This window comes from Malus domestica, chromosome 09 (genome assembly GCF_042453785.1).
Source record: "Malus domestica chromosome 09, GDT2T_hap1".
In the NCBI taxonomy this organism is placed as follows: Eukaryota; Viridiplantae; Streptophyta; class Magnoliopsida; order Rosales; family Rosaceae; genus Malus; species Malus domestica.
The window spans coordinates 29,389,806-29,405,757 of NC_091669.1; the positions used below are offsets into that span (position 1 = coordinate 29,389,806).

Sequence of the window (15,952 nt, forward strand, 5' to 3'; positions counted from 1 at the left end):
AATTTGTGATGCATTATATATATATATATGTGTGTGTGTGTGTGTGTGTGTGTGTGTGTGTGTGTGTGTGTGTGTGTGTGTGTGTGTTACGTTTGAACTGATGCTAACTACTAGTAGCAATATAATTGGTGTGGTCTACAGGAGTAACCAAAGTCCTTTATTGCCACATATGTCGGTACGAACCTCCCACAAATGTGTCTATTTCTTCAACACGAAATCTAGTAGCAATATAATTGGTGTGGTCTACAGGAGTAACCAAAGTCCTTTATTGCCACATATGTCGGTACGAACCTCCCACAAATGTGTCTATTTCTTCAACACGAAATCAAAAAACATTGTATTATTAGTTTTCGAACATATTAGGTTTGTAACTTATTTTTTTGCTTTTGGGTTTGTTACTTATTTTATTTTGGTTGCATGTTAATTTAACTTGGTATGAATGATTGCTATTTCAATTTGTATGAAATTTTGGGAATATTGAACCATCCCGAAATACCGAAAATTGGGAATACAAAAATTTTGGTTTGGGATTGGTCTTCAAATACCTGTCCTAAAAACTTTCGATTTGGGATTTAGGATTCCACTTTTGGTTTGGAATCTCATACCGAACCACCCTTACTCTAACCACACTTCCAACTACTCCTACAACTTACTTACATGCTTTTAAGAATCTTCATTGGATGGCAGCAATGAAAGATGAGTTCTAAGCTCTTCAAACTACTGGAACTTGGGAGTTAGTTCCTCCCAACCCTCAATACAATTTAGTTGGATGCCAGTGGGTTTTTAAAATTAACCATAGGGTTGATGACACTATAAAAAGGTACAAGGCTAGACTTGTGGCTAAGGGTGATCAACAAGAAGGACTTGACTTTTAAGAGACTTTTAGTCCTGTAGCCTAGCCAACTACAATTTGAATTTTGTTGTCTATTGTTGTCAGTTATGATTGCTTCATTCATCAACTTGATGTTAGCAATGATTTCTTGCATGGTGCTCTCAAAGAAGATGTTTCCATGGTTCAGCCTCCTGGTTTCATTAACTTAGCTAAACCTTCCCATGTTTGCAAACTCAGAAGATCACTCTATGATTTAACACAGGCTCCCAGAGCCTAGTATGAAACTTTTTACAATGCCATTCTTTCTCTAGGTTTTACTTCTTCATATTCTGACACTAGCTTACTCATCAAAGGGGATAGCACTATCACATTTATCCTAGTATATGTTGATTATATCATCATCACAGGTAGCTCATCTCAAGTATGTCGATCTATTTTTTATACATTGCAAGCATTGTTTCCAGTTAAAGATTTGGGAGACATCTATTACTTCTTGGGTATTAAAGTCTAGAGAAATGATAAAGGTTTATTTTTGCATCAAACAAAGTATGCTTTGGATCCGTTGAAAAAGAGTGACATGCTTGGTGTTAAACCTTGTAATACTCTAGTTGGATCAACTAAGTTGGATCATTCAGGCACTATACTTTCTGAACCCACTGCATATAGGTCAATTGTTGGTGCACTTCAGTATTTGACATGGACAAAACCTAATTTATCTTTTGCAGTTAATCAAGTTTGTCAACATATGCACAGTCCTCAAACTATACACCTACAAGTTGTTAAAAGAATTCTCAGGTACTTGAAGGGCTCGGTCGATTCAGGTCTCTAGTTTACTAAAGGTTTACATATTCTCACAACTTGGTTAGATGATGATTAGGCAGGTTGTCCAGTGGATAGAAGGTCGACAAGTGGCTATTGTGTGTTTTTGGGATCTAATTTCTTGGAGTGCAAAGAAGAAATGTACAGTAGTTCAGTCTTCCACAGAGGCTGAATACAGGTCATTAGCCAACACTGCTGCAGAATTGACTTGGGTATGCAAGATTTCGCAGGACATTTCTTTCCCACTGCTCAAGACTCCAAAAAAAAAGGTGATAACAAGAATGTTATTGCTTTTGCATTCAATCCAGTTTTCCATGCTAGAACTAAACATGTAGAACTGGATTACCACTACATTCGAAAGAAAGTTCTTCTCGGCCATATCATAGTGCATCATGTCAATACATTACTTTAAATTGCAGACATATTCACCAAGTCTTTACCTGCAGATAGATTTGCTTCCTTGACTTCCAAGCTTTCAATTCAATCATCTCCCTTTAGCTTGAAGGGTGTGTAAAGGATAATAGACGATCACCATATCACAGTGCACTCAAGGCACCAGATCAATACTTACCTTAATGGTTAAGTAATCTACCTTAGTGATTAAGTTATTAGTAGATGACATTGTTATGTAAGAGCGGTGACTAGGTAATAGACAGTTATTTATAAGTCTATATCCCTTTGTAAAGTGTACTGTGGAAGCTAATGAGAATTCATTCTTCACATATCCATTTTCTCTCTACAAACTCCTTCTCTCTCTATTTCTTGATTTTTGCAAGATGTTAGAATTCTACAGTGATAAGGGTTGCAAAGGAGCGCTACGCCGAGGCTAAAGCGTTGGCCAGGCAAGGGCTTGGCAACACAACTGAGTATGCATCGAAGAAAGGTGGACTAGTCAAAGATACACTCATCCAAGGAGCACAAACTGCCAAGAGGCTCTCACTGGTGTAACTGTTGGACGAAGGATCATAATCCAATGACTAATAGGTTTACACAGTTAATTTAAGGATTGCTTGGAATATATATAAGATTAGGATTTACTTAATAACTATAATTTGTACCCCAAGTAAAGTTAATATATTTTGCATTTCCTTGGGGATTAAAGGCTCCTAATTCTATCCTATTTGGAATGAGATTTGGTGCATCAATTATCTTTGGATTGAAAGGAATCCTAATGCCATTATTATGGGAAGATTCATTAGGGTTAAGTCCATATAAATACAATGCTAAGATCTTATATCACAACACAAAAATACTCATATGAATGCCCCATTAGTTTCGAGTATAAAGGAGTGTTGAGTGTGCAGAAGATTTTGGTCAATTAACATTTTATTACGCATGAGTCCAATATGATTTGCGATGTAGGAGAAGTCCATACATGGTTGAGCCTATTCCCGCATGATTCTGTCAAGATGATTTGTCTTTACCATCTATAGATTCTTTTAGGTTAGTGTTTTTAGTTGTTTATGAAATATATGAAGTTTCACACAGGCAAGACTGCCGTGGAAAAAACAATTCCATTGGCAGAGAAAGCCAAAGTCGTTGCGGTTTCTGTAGGTCAGACCACTCTACATTACGAGGAAGAAAGGGCGGCGAAGGCTAAGGACATGACTTTGAAGGGCGGGAAGACTACGGCGACATATGCAAGTGATGTGGCAATGAAGGCCAAGGACATGACTCAGGGGAGTGGGAAGACTGCGGCTGCGTGTGCAGGTGATGTGGCGGTGGACTTAAAGGACAAGGTGACTGTGGTCGGTTGGACTGCAGTGCAGTACACCACTGAAGCAGCAGTGGAGGGGACTATAAAGGCAGCGAAGGTTGTCATGAAGGTGGCTGAAGATGCGGGGCATAAAGTTGTGGATATTGTTTCGAAGCCTTTGGGTATGGCTAAAGATGCTGCTGTGGTGGCAGAGGAGAAGGCTGAGGAGTACACTGCCAGGAAGAGGGAGGAGGCACAGAAAGAACTGGAGGCCAAGAGATCGGCAGTTAAGCAAAATAAGCAGCAGGTATTTGTTTGGATTAAAAGTTAACTTTGGGCTCAAGAAAGGAGTTGGCCCAAAAGGAGGCTCGAAAGGGAGATAGCCGAAGCCCAGTCGAAGCCCAGAAGGAAGGGAAATGCCTTTTCTGACTTGGTGCAGCTCATGAAGACCACTTGCTTACCTACCCAAAGGCCAAGTGGTGTAGACTGGTCAGCTACACAGCCCATAAAGCACTTTATGGTGGCATTACATGTAAAATAGCTGATGAGTCATCACCCTCAAACCGCATTCGGGCAAAGCTGCTGCTACCAAAGGCCAAGCCGAGTTGTCTATATAAGAAGAAAGAAAATCCAGGATTAAGGACACTCAAACAAACAAACAAATGCAAGCACAAACTCTGCTCAAAGCCAGATTTGCCTTCAAAACAAAGTTGTAGTCAGCCTTCATCCCTTTCGGGATAACCCTCTCTTCAACCCTTTGTAATAGCTCTGCTACCTTGTTCAACCTTGCTGTAGTATCGATTCATCTTTTGTAATCTCTCTCTCTACCCCTCTAAGCTCTCAGACCTTTGACAAAACTACAAAGATAGGAACCTGCAAGACGAGCAACCTTACCCGATAAGGTTTAACCTTGCCCGACCTTCTTTGCTTTGGTTTTGTCTTTTCAATATGTTGTATACTTCCAGTTATATGCAAGTTATCTCTAGCAACATGATTATTAAAAGGCTTTCTCAATACTTGAATCCGATTTGAATATATCGCCAGTGTTCAAACCAGATCCAAGTCTTAAGCCCTCGGGCATGTAGATCTGATCAGTTAAAAGTCCTTGGCCTCAAGGCATAAAAAAGAACTTTATGTGGACTTAACCCATCCACGACAATCCTTGATAAACGAGAAGTCCGAAGTTACTTGGGGCGCAAGTAATCAACCTACCTTCTAGTTTTCTTTCTATTATATCATGATTACTATAGAACGCTTGAGCAAGGAATGAATTCTAATGGAAAGCCTCAAGGCCTACACCTAAGGCCCCACAAAGGCATCCATTTGGATTCATTCCGTTCATCGATCTAAAGAGTCTAAGTATAAGAATGAACTCTGATGGAAAGCCTCAAGGCCTACACCTAAGGCCCCACAAAGGCACCTATTTGGGTTCATTCTACTTCTTGGATTCGGGTAATCAGAAGTATAATAGTTAGAAAACTTCTACAATCACGAGAACAAATATGATGCGTTCGAGCACTGGTTTAGTTATTTATGGAAAGCCTCAAGGCCTACACCTAAGGCCCCACAAAGGCACCTGTTATAACTAACACGGTTTCTTGGATACATACATATATACAACTAAAGCACGACAACCATTTTACATCTGCCATGCTAAAGATGGCAGTGGCACGCCTGAGCACCTAAATGTTAACCTTGATTGTGAGCCTCAAGGCCTATACCTAAGGCTCCACAAAGGCACCTCTCAAAGTTAACGATGTCCTTCTCTTTCAGCCTTGCCCGAAGAGTCTTGCCCGAAGAGTCTTGCCCGACGAGACTTGCCCGACAACGCCCGACAGCGAAGCAGAAGCCCGACAGCAGCCCTCAACCGGCGCCAACGTCCAGGGGAGCTGTGTGCTCATCGGCCAGGAAACATCCCCGACGGGAATTCCTGACGCCAACAGTATTAATATGTCGAGAGTACTATTTAGGTGCATACTGTTGCTCACCGATTTGCTAACTTGATTCAAATAATTAAAACTTGAGCTGAAAATATTAGTTAAGCCGATTGCAAGTGGGAGAGGCTGGTGTGGGGAGGCTGGGAGCAGTCACGGAGACTTCTACTTGAGATTGGTCAGACGACAAAAGACATGCTCATCGGCGGAGCTGAGTGGTGGCCAGGAGCAGAAGTGGAAGTCGTCGTCGGCGGATGAGCCCAAACAGAGAAATACAAAAGAGGGCCCAAGGGATTAGGACCCACTCAACCAGCATAGTACGTCCAACAACAGCACCACAACATGAAGGTGCGGGTCGCGTGAACCTCTGGTCCTAAGAGCAATTCCACCGGAGGGCTTTTTGCCCAGCACCCAGCCAAATAAATAGGCCAGCACACAGGGAATCCCATCCAGCCGACCCAATTGCCCAGCACCCAGCCCAAGCCGGTCTCTAGCCCAGTCCAAAATTGACTGAGGCGTGGCCCGGTCCATCTAGCCGACAGGTGGGGTCCGCGGCGCAGGCCCACTCAGTTCTCAAAGGAGAGGCGACGTGTCACGCTATATGCCATTGGATTTCCAAAGGCTAGTTTTTCTAGACCGTTGGATTTCTAATGGTAAAAAAAATTTAAATTTGACTTTTAAACTGGACCGTCTGATCACAGATCAACGGTCCACGTTAATTAACTAAATTAATATTTATTAAAAAATACAAAAAAATTATTAAAAAATACATAAAATTAAAAAAAAATTATTTTTTTATTTATAAATACCTAACCCTCATCTTCCACCTTACACCACATTTCAATATTTTCTACACTTTCTACCAAAGCTTTCATATACTTTTTGTGTGAAAAAAAATACCAAAAAGCTTGTGGTTGAAGAATAAAGTGTATTTGATGAGTTTATGTAATTTCATTTTAGTGTGTTTTTTTTTATAGTTTATTTGATGAGTTTATGTAATTTTATTTTAGTGTGTTTTTTTTAAGTTTATTTGAAATTTTATCTGAAATTGGTTAAAAATTCTTATTCGAAATAAACTTAAAAAAAAAAACACACCAAATAAATGCGCTGGGTGCCAGCGCATTTTTTTAGGGGTGGAGATGCCTTGGCCTATTACTGTTCACTCCAGTCTATTACTGTTCACTTGAGTGGATAAATGCGCTGGGTGCTGGCACAAAGTCCTTAGGGGTGGACTTGCTCTAATATGCGTGAGAGGTCCTAAAAAGGGGACCATCAACCCACTTGCCACTTGGCCCTAACAAGTTGTTAGTTGTCACACCCTGATCAAGGTTAACTTCAGTATTATCTTTTTTTCGGATTTCTTTTTTGCAAATCCACTTAATATTTTTCTAAACGAAAAATAAATATACCAACACAAATCCATTTATAAAACATACCACTCTAACTCAACAACAAGTATATGAATGTTTATTGTACTTATAGGTGAGATAATTTTAATTTAATTTAATTTCTATGATAAATAAAAGCGATGATTATTGGTAATACAATAATCCTAACCTCAAAAAAATTGACTTATTTTCCTAATTACACTTGGTACTATCGCGATTTAACTGTCAAATATATGTCACAACATGCAACTAGCAGGTCTAAGTACTTAGTAGTATCATCATCTAACAGTCAGATATACCGTAATAACAAACCTGGACGTTATGCATAAACATTCATTCGTTCACATTTCACAATGATATATGTATCTACTTAAGAAAGCAACACGACCAAGCTGATGAATTTACTATAATTAAAATTAAAAATAATATTAAAAAAAAGAGTAATTGTAGAAAGTATCAAGCAAACAGAGAGAGATTAACAGGGGATTTGAGAAGTGAACCACTCCATGACATGAATTGGGGCTTTGACCAACTGCAGAGCCAACTCCACGATCACCGTCACGCACAAACAGCACGGGCATATGCACGTCAGCAACAATCTGCCACCCACCACCCCCAAATTCAAATCTCAATCAAATCAATCAACCAGATCACAACTTCAAAAATTCAAAAAACCAACCAATAACAATTTGAGATACCCAGATGAGATGATCGATCAAATTGTAAACTTGAGAGAGAAAATCAATGAATTGGAGATAGATAGGGAGAAGAGGAATCATATTCATACCCCACGATCCAGATGACGATGCCGACAATGGAGAGAAGGAGGGAGAGGAGAGCGAACGGAAGGCCCAGTAGAAAGCCCAAAGGCCTGCAATCACCCTCCGAAGAGCACATTTCCGATTCTGCTGCTTCTGCTTCACCCTCACTTACTTGAGTAGTTGAACTTGAATGTGACGGACAGAGAAAGAGAGAAGAAAGAATGGACGAAGACTTGACTTCGTAGTGGGTGTGGGTCACTATTAGGATTCCCAATTCTGTTCCACTTTCCTTTGCCTCCCTTTAATTGTTGGATTTATTTATGCAATGGTCTCGAATTTGACATCCCTCTCACTTTCTTTTAATTTAATTAAAATTTCGTCACACATTGGAACTCAATATTAACTTATCAAAAAGAGATGTGTTATTCGTATATTCATTTTTACTTACTACATATATTTACTAATTTTTTGTTATTGATCTTATTCAATTGATTTGATTCGATCTGATGGCCAAAAATTAAGATGGGTGTGTGGATACCACTGCTTATCAAAATTGTGGCTTAAAAATGTGTATGCGGCGTGTCACAGCCCGTCCCAAATATATAATTATCGACGGCATGAATTGACGAAAATACCCTTGGACATTAGTTGTGTAATGTGGTTTAAGTGTGGTTTTAGGTCAATATTCTTTAATCCTAATTGTTTAGAACCAATTAGGATTAAGTTATAATATTTTTAGTGGTTGACCAATCCTAGGCCACACACACACTCTCTCTTTTCTCTTTCCCCTACCCTCTCATCTCTCTCGGACTCTCCCTCTCTCTCTCCTTCAAAATCGTACGGACAATCACCCAAAACCCTTGAAACTTAACAGATCGTGGTCAAAGTTGGCACCATTGCGTTCGTGAAGCTCAGACGAGTCGATTGGTACCCATTTCAGTTAAGGATACCTTCGAAAACCCTAGTTTTTCATAACCCTCAATTTGTGTATTGTTCATGCACACGTAATTATGGATGTTTTTGGGAATTTGAAGCTTGTAGGAAGCTTAGTGAGGTCCTAAGGAAGCTCGGAGTGCTTCGTTTGAAGGTTTTGGACGTCGGGATCGTGTGGACGAAGTTTGGCTAGTTTTTCTTGGAATTCTCCGGTGAGATCCCGTGACTTTTAGAAGTTTAAAGTAGTATGATTGTGTTCTTCTAGTTAAGAGCTTCATTTTGGTATAAATTGCGTGAAAATGATGCAAAAATGAGCGAGAAATAGGCAGTTGTAGGTCTGCCCAGAATTCGGCGCTAGTGACACAGTTCCAGCGTCTAGAGGTTAAAGGAGATGCGCGTGAGGGCGCGTGAAGGCGTGTGAGCCACATAAAAATTCTTCTAAAAATATCACGATGTTCGTGAGGTTGTGTAGGTCACGTTGGTATATTCAAATACCAAAATTGAGTTTTGTATGAGAAGTTATTAGCTAGTTTTGTGTATGTATTTTGAAATAACGTTTTTATAGTTAATTCGCATATAGGTGAGACTTATCACGAGGACGAGCGTATCCACGGCGACTCGGGGGCTACAACCCTTTAACATACCAGTGAGTGGGCTTTTGTTTTCAGTATGTACTTATATACATGATATATTTCCCAAAAATGCATTTTTAAGGAAAGTATACTTTGAAATAATATATCAATTGCTTTTATATTCTGAATATGCATTTCATGGTTGCATATATATATATATATATATATATTTATTTATTTATTTATTTATTTATTTATTTATTTATTTATTTATTTATTTATTTATTTATTTATTTATATGGTGCTGTGGAGGCACAGGTAAGTTCAGGTAAGTTACGTTTGGTTATGTGAATCATCGATGATGTGATATGTGATTGAATAATGTTGAGCTCATAAAACTGCACCTAGGGTGATTGTGATTTAGCCAGAGATATGAAGTACATACCTGTTTATTTATATCACCTCCCGCATTATATGCTCATATTGGATCCAACTTAAGTGCACAGTCTTGTCGTACAAACCTTATTTATGGTTCTGACTCGTAGGTGACTAACGATTCATCGCCCGGCTATTATGAGAGAATAGAATTGAGCATAACTATATTACACTCAATCTTGTCGTATAGACCCCTTTTTAGTGGGTCCGACTTATGTGCAGTATATTGCCGTATAGGTCATTATTGTGACTCCGGCTAGATTGATTTTTGAGCTATGAATTCAGCCGTACAGACTACTACAGGGGTTTCGGCTAACATATCATATTTATATGAAATCATTCTTACCTGGATTGTTTACTTTATTATATTTTGGCATGGTATACACATGAATATGATTATGTGAAGCATGAATTGAATTGTTATGATTTCAGTTGTGTATATATATATATATATATATATATATATATATGCTTATATCTTGATTCTGGGAAAAATTATACATGTTTTACAGCGAGGGGTTAGTATATTGATAAATGAAATGATTTTGTAAAGCATTAGTTTTTGCCCACTCACGTTTCTGTTTTGTGCCCCTCCAGGTTTTAAGTAAGCTTGTTGTTGGTGGCTCGAGGACGTTGGTTGTTCTGACTTATCTAAATAATAGTAAGACATTTCTGGTACTATATAACTAGTACTTGTCCTACTGGACTGCACCTAGGCTTTTATGCTCTGAATAGGAGTGTTTACTGTTGTAATTAACTCCTATAACTTTCTGTTTAGTAGTGCACTCTAGTAATTTGGTTTTGATTATTCGTATATTTCTTATCTTTTTCGCTTCCGCATTGTGCACATGGCTACGTCACTCTCACGTGACAGCCAGCATGCCTTGATCTCGATCGGAGTGTGTCACGGCGTCCATGTGGCGAGAGATTTTTTAGTGTACTAGGACCATAGCTCGATACACCAACTGTCCTAATATAAATAGCTAAATACATGAAAAAATAAATAAATTTCAACCACTTATATTATATCACTTGGTGTACTAAACAGTATTCCTGACACATTAAAAATTTTATGTTTAGTGGCAGTTTAGGAGATGCATATTTTGGTAAAAAAATTTATGTTTAGTGGCAGGATTACTTTTTAGTGTAAAAATATGATTTTTCGTTAAAATGAACAGTACCGGGAGCTTTTCGTTAAAATTCCCTTAATTAAATAATGATTATTATATGCAAGGAGTCTCCTCCTTTCTTTCTCTTTCAATTTTGGTTCTTCCTTCTCCTTTCTTTTTCATGTCAGTCATATCCCCCACAATCTAAATCAATTATCATACAGCAAGATTCCCTACTTGGATTATTGGTAAGCATCTATCATTATTCTTCATTGAAAAAAAAAATGGAATTCAATTGTTTTGGGCTTGTACGTGATATTTTTAAGCCCCTACAAAAACAAAATGATTATCAGTCGTGCTAAAAAAAGGTTGGACCCATGATTCATTAGCGTGTGTCACTTGGGCTCTAAAAGGCTAATCAAACACTAAAGCATGTAACCAAAGGAAGAACATATGACATGCCATCTTGTAACGCAAGTTGAAGTTGAAAAGTTTAGCTATGCGTGAAGCATGAGGAAAGTTTGTTGGACACGGTTGAAATATACTTGCATTTGCATAAAGAGTGTAAATGCGCACGATGAGGTGGCCATTTGCAATATGGGGAAAGAAAATTGCATTTTTCCACAAAACTCTACCATGCAGCGGAGTACAGACTTTTAGATTATAAGATCATTTTTAAAGAAAATATCAAATTATAATAATCAATTAAAATTGATGGTTAATGCGATAATCTGAAATCTTATGTTAGATTTTATATATCTCAAAACGAATCGTCAAGTGTTATTTTTTTTTATTAAAATAGAGCTTTAAATATTTGTAATTATTACAAACAAATGTTTTAATAAATTTTTTATTGGTTAAAATGTTAGTAGTGACCCACCATTAAAATTTATTAAAAATAAATTTAACTCTTAAGTACAAACCTTCAAATCCAAGCAAATAACACTTCGGTTGGAAATATTTTTTATGTCAAATATGCATAGTGGCATTCCACTTAGGATTTTGACATCTCATTTGGAGATGCTCCAACCGTTAACTCTTGGTTTTGTATTTTTAACCAAAGATCTAATGGTTAAAATGTGTGGAGCACCATAGAAATCTCTTATTTACAAATAATATTTGCAAAAGGAGAACCTAGTCCTACTACAATGGCCGTGTGAAGCATGTGCTATGATGCAATTCCACCACATCCAAATACTAATTCCGACTCTCATTCATGCATCTGTCTGGAATTGGATGCTAAAAAAAGGAAAAGGAGAGAAAGAGCTTCTACAATCTTTATATATAAACTTGTGAGCTCAAGCAACTTATACATTTACAGGAAGAAATCGATAACTGCTTTTCTACCTGAATTTCGCGTTTGAACAACGACAGAAAGACATCGAAGCAAGGGGGAACAGATAAAAACTCCAAGTACGCGCGTATCCTGAAAGAAGCGATTCAGCAGATTGGTAAGGTAAGTCAATTGGAATGCTGTTTCAGGAGCATGTAACAAAGAAATTAGGTAAGATTGATTCCATGGACGAAAGAGTGCAACCACGTATGAGGAAAGCATTAGTTGATGCAAAACTACTCAGGCTTGTTCAAACTTGAGTTCTCACTCTCCATGGAAATTATGGAAGCAAGCCTTTCATAGACCTGTATAATAGTTGAGATGTTACAAATATTCATATGCCGAAAGAAGAAAAGATAAATAACGAAGTTCTGAATTTAGTTTCATGAAATTTATAACGCCAGGATCACAAACCTCAGAAAGCTTCTCACTTTTATCCGTTTTCTTATCCTTATGCGGGTTATTTGCGCATAGGTCGTACCTATACAAGAGATGAAGCAAGCTGTTACAATTTCGTTAACAGAAAATTTCACACATGCAGACTAGAAAGAGAATTTATTCATTCCAACCAAAAACAAAAATAAAAATGGACAAAAGAACATGACATTAAATACTAAAATTTTAACTTCTCCAAATTAATACCAATCAAATGAACTGGCTGGTATACAATTTTCTCACCAATCACGAGGAATGCCAGCTTCGTCACGAGCTGAATAATTGAAGGGCCCTCTCAACTCCACATTATACTCTTTCAACAAGTCTGCGTAGTTATAAGGAAAAGATCCATATATCCATCTTGCTCTCGAATGTAGTATGACTATAGGTGAGAACATACACACAGAAAATGGAACGATAGAAAACCTTTAAATGCGGAAGATGGGGCACAACCCATTTTTTGACAGACATCGACAAACCAGTGGACACCAACAGCTACATGTGCAACTTCTTCATCAGCGATTCTAGCAACAATGTTAGATGTCCGAAGATCTCCAAAACCAACCAATTTTTGTACAAGTCGAGGTCCAGCATCTAGTCCTCTAGCTTCCTAAAACCAAGAATTACAATTCAAAATATAATACACAAATGAATAAATTAGGATCAAAGCAAAGAATATATAGTGTTTTTTTTAAGTTGTGGAAAACTGACGCATATCAGTATATGTGTGTGCAAGCATGTCAAAGTATATCAATATAAAACGAAGGAGTCTGCAGCTAAATTGGTTAATCCCACCCGTTGTTATGCCCTTTCCATACAAAGAAATAAAAGCAAAATGGGGAAAGTAGAATGTCTTCTTTATCTTCTAACTTGACTCACTTAACAAAAAACTGACCATCAAATACCGCACTTTCGCTTAAACAGCACCCAAAATGCTAAGTTGTTGAGGGGGAAGAAAAAAGCTAATGTTTCTTTAGCTGTTCATCATTCAATCAACTATATCCCAATGCTCATGGAGTGACTGATGAGGAAAAGATCTTGCAAATAGTCAACCATCCTCCAATCCTTCTTCATATGATAAAGTTTAAACAGTACTAAACCTTAGCATATGGGAAGTAGGTGCCCATCAGTCTCAACATGAGTAATCAATGCTGAAAAACAGCTTGAAGAACTACAAAAATTTGGGAAATGCATTGAAGGAAAACTACGAGTTCAAAAGAGTACCAAAGAATACCAATCAGTGAATCCAACTAAATCATTTATTCTTGTAGACAATATGCATCATTAGAAATCTAAATTCCCATCATAATAGCTTGGTGTAAAACAAAGTGGCAGAAGAGTTTGTGGAACAAATTGAGTGCCAGTCATCTGTCCCTAGTCTGGCTTCTCGCACTTTCTTCCTACATTAGCTTAACAATCCTCTAAACCTCAAGGAATAGTTCTTCATAAGTTGACAAAAGTTCTTCCAGCTTCAAAAATGCATTGTTTCATTTTTTTTTCAATTTTTAGATCCGGCATTGTATAAAATTTCATCTATGTAGTATCAACTGTATACTCACTCAGCATTCCATACCAATATATACAAGGTCATGCAATGCTCTTTATTATTTAGCGAGAAATTAAAGACAGGTGAATATAATTTAAATACATTCAAATCAGAGAGGCAGAGCCAGATTATCTAGCAAATCAAGACCGCAGATTCAGACACAATTTAACATGCTAAACTACTTTCCAGTGAGCACAGATGATAAAGCATATAATGCCTCAAATGACCACAGTGAGGGATAGCTAACATGCAATGAAATACATCTCATATCATTGCACCTCAGCTGTGTATGTCTGATCTACCAGTTGAGGAAACAGGTTCTTATTTAGAGATCTTATTTGAATAACTGATAGAGATAATGTTTGTACACACTGCAAGTAGAACATATTACCTGGACTAAGGGGATCACTGCCAAACGTGCAGCAACATTGTCAGATGATTTCTCACACTCCCTCCAAAGCAGATTATGAGCAGGCATATCTCCGTAACTAGTTACAAAAGCAAAATTACACGTCAACCTAAGAAACGATAACAAATAATCTACCCAAAGTAAGTATTGTCCTCACTTGAAACCAAGTTCAGCAAGCCTCTGAGAACACCAAGCAAAATGGCGACTCTCATCGTCAGCGACATGAGCAAAGTCGGCAAAAAGACCCTCCCCTAGAGTCTCACTAAAAGGTGAAAAACGAACAACAGTATCCCACGCCAAATCAATTGCATTGAGCTCAACGTGAGCAAGATTATGAAGCATATAAGCATTAAGAGGCAAACCCGAGTTCTTGGGAGCTGGAATTTCTTTAGGAGAAACCTGAACTCACGCAATACGATAGGGTAATAATGAGTGTGGCTGTAAAGCATTGTATACATGTTTTCGATCACTCGAAAAGTTAACTATGAAAACACTGGATGAGTTCGAAAGCCGGAAAATTTGCATCAAAAGAAACTAAGGATACAGATAATGACAATACCCAATTCAATATACAGGTAAAATATGCTTCTTTGATGTTTGATTTAAGCAGTGAATCCCAAAACCCACAAATCAAAATCAAACAAAAAATATATAAACATGATGAAATTGTAAGTTACCCATGAAAGATGATGAAATTGTAAGTTACCCATGAAAGATAATGAAATTACCAGTTGGGGTTTGAAGGGGCGAGCAGGCGGAGGAGGGGGATCAGATGCACCGAGCGGTAGGCGGTCATGGCGCCACCTGGAATAAGCGAGGTGGGAAATCCTTGACTTGGCGAGGGGGTCGCTGGTAGAAAGAACCAGAGCGCCGAGCTCTGCGAGGGAGGAAGCTGACGACACCATTTGACTGTAATGCTTGTCAATGGAGGAGGGCTGTGACTGTAGCGGCTGAGGCTGTGGGCCCTTGGTACCCCACCAACGGTTCTCATTGAGCGGGCACTCTCTCCAGGTTTGCAGGCCGGACCAAGGTGAGTATTGCAAGCAAGAAGAAGAAGAAGAAGAAGAAAAGGAGGAGGCTTGGAAGGTGGGAGAAAGCATGGCCTTTACTTTGAGACGCTGCATTTTGTTACAACTTTCATGTGACTGGGTGCCGAATTCCTTCACTACTCCGATGTTCTACCTTCGTATCCTTCTCGTTGTTGATAAACAGAGCATTTCTGGTCACTTTTTATCTTTTTCTTGGGGCCCCGTTTTGTATGATATGGAGAGGGAGGAGATTTTTTTTTGCTAGTATTAATAGGTAATGCTATCCACGTATCTATTTTTATTTTTTTTATATATTCTTTCTAATTTCTTACTATTAAATCGAATGAATAGAATAAAATCAATATATACAAATAGTAATTATTCAATAAAGTTTTAGAACATCTCCACAAATTGATGGAAGGCAATGGCAAAAGCAACAATGTTCCTTTCCAAACCCAAAAACCTCTCCAACAGTCCAATAAACCAAAGGCAAGTGGTGGGCCAACCACTGCTAGCCCAAATGTCCAACCATCTTAAGCCGGGCCTACTGCCTTTGGGCAAGTTCACGTCATCATGACACTAGCGCAAACTTTAATTTTTTTAATTAGATGCGTGTAACTGTGAAGGGAAAGTGAGAGACAAAACTTGTAGCGGTGGGCCTCGCTGCAACAGAAATCCTAGCCCACTCCAACGGCTAGTTGAAATGGCCGAATGTGGATTGT

The 15,952-nt window shown here is 38.3% G+C and overlaps 3 protein-coding genes across 4 annotated transcripts; 1 reads left to right on the plus strand and 2 right to left on the minus strand.

The window, feature by feature from the left end:
- Positions 1-3,018: 3,018 nt before the first annotated feature.
- On the plus strand, positions 3,019-5,581 carry LOC139188265 (seed biotin-containing protein SBP65-like). Its single transcript, XM_070805524.1, has 2 exons — positions 3,019-3,654; positions 5,386-5,581. The coding sequence occupies exons 1-2, from the start codon at positions 3,115-3,117 to the stop codon at positions 5,452-5,454; spliced, it is 609 nt and encodes a 202-aa protein (XP_070661625.1). The 5' UTR covers positions 3,019-3,114; the 3' UTR covers positions 5,455-5,581.
- A 1,384-nt stretch (positions 5,582-6,965) lies between these two features.
- On the minus strand, positions 6,966-7,752 carry LOC103429412 (signaling peptide TAXIMIN 1). The gene is made up of 2 exons (XM_008367563.4): positions 7,457-7,752; positions 6,966-7,268 (listed from the first exon to the last, which is right to left on the minus strand). The coding sequence occupies exons 1-2, from the start codon at positions 7,564-7,566 to the stop codon at positions 7,145-7,147; spliced, it is 234 nt and encodes a 77-aa protein (XP_008365785.1). The 5' UTR covers positions 7,567-7,752; the 3' UTR covers positions 6,966-7,144.
- A 3,796-nt stretch (positions 7,753-11,548) lies between these two features.
- LOC103429411 (uncharacterized) lies at positions 11,549-15,471 on the minus strand. Of its 2 annotated transcripts, none has more exons than XM_008367562.4 (8): positions 14,931-15,471; positions 14,360-14,601; positions 14,185-14,281; positions 12,674-12,857; positions 12,491-12,572; positions 12,227-12,293; positions 12,020-12,117; positions 11,549-11,905 (listed from the first exon to the last, which is right to left on the minus strand). In XM_008367562.4, exons 1-7 carry the CDS (start codon positions 15,324-15,326, stop codon positions 12,049-12,051), a joined length of 1,137 nt encoding a protein of 378 aa, XP_008365784.3. In that variant the 5' UTR covers positions 15,327-15,471; the 3' UTR covers positions 11,549-11,905; positions 12,020-12,048. The 2 variants fall into 2 exon arrangements, with proteins under 2 accessions (XP_008365784.3, XP_008365783.3); XM_008367561.4 differs by having other exon boundaries at positions 12,017-12,117.
- Positions 15,472-15,952: the final 481 nt, after the last annotated feature.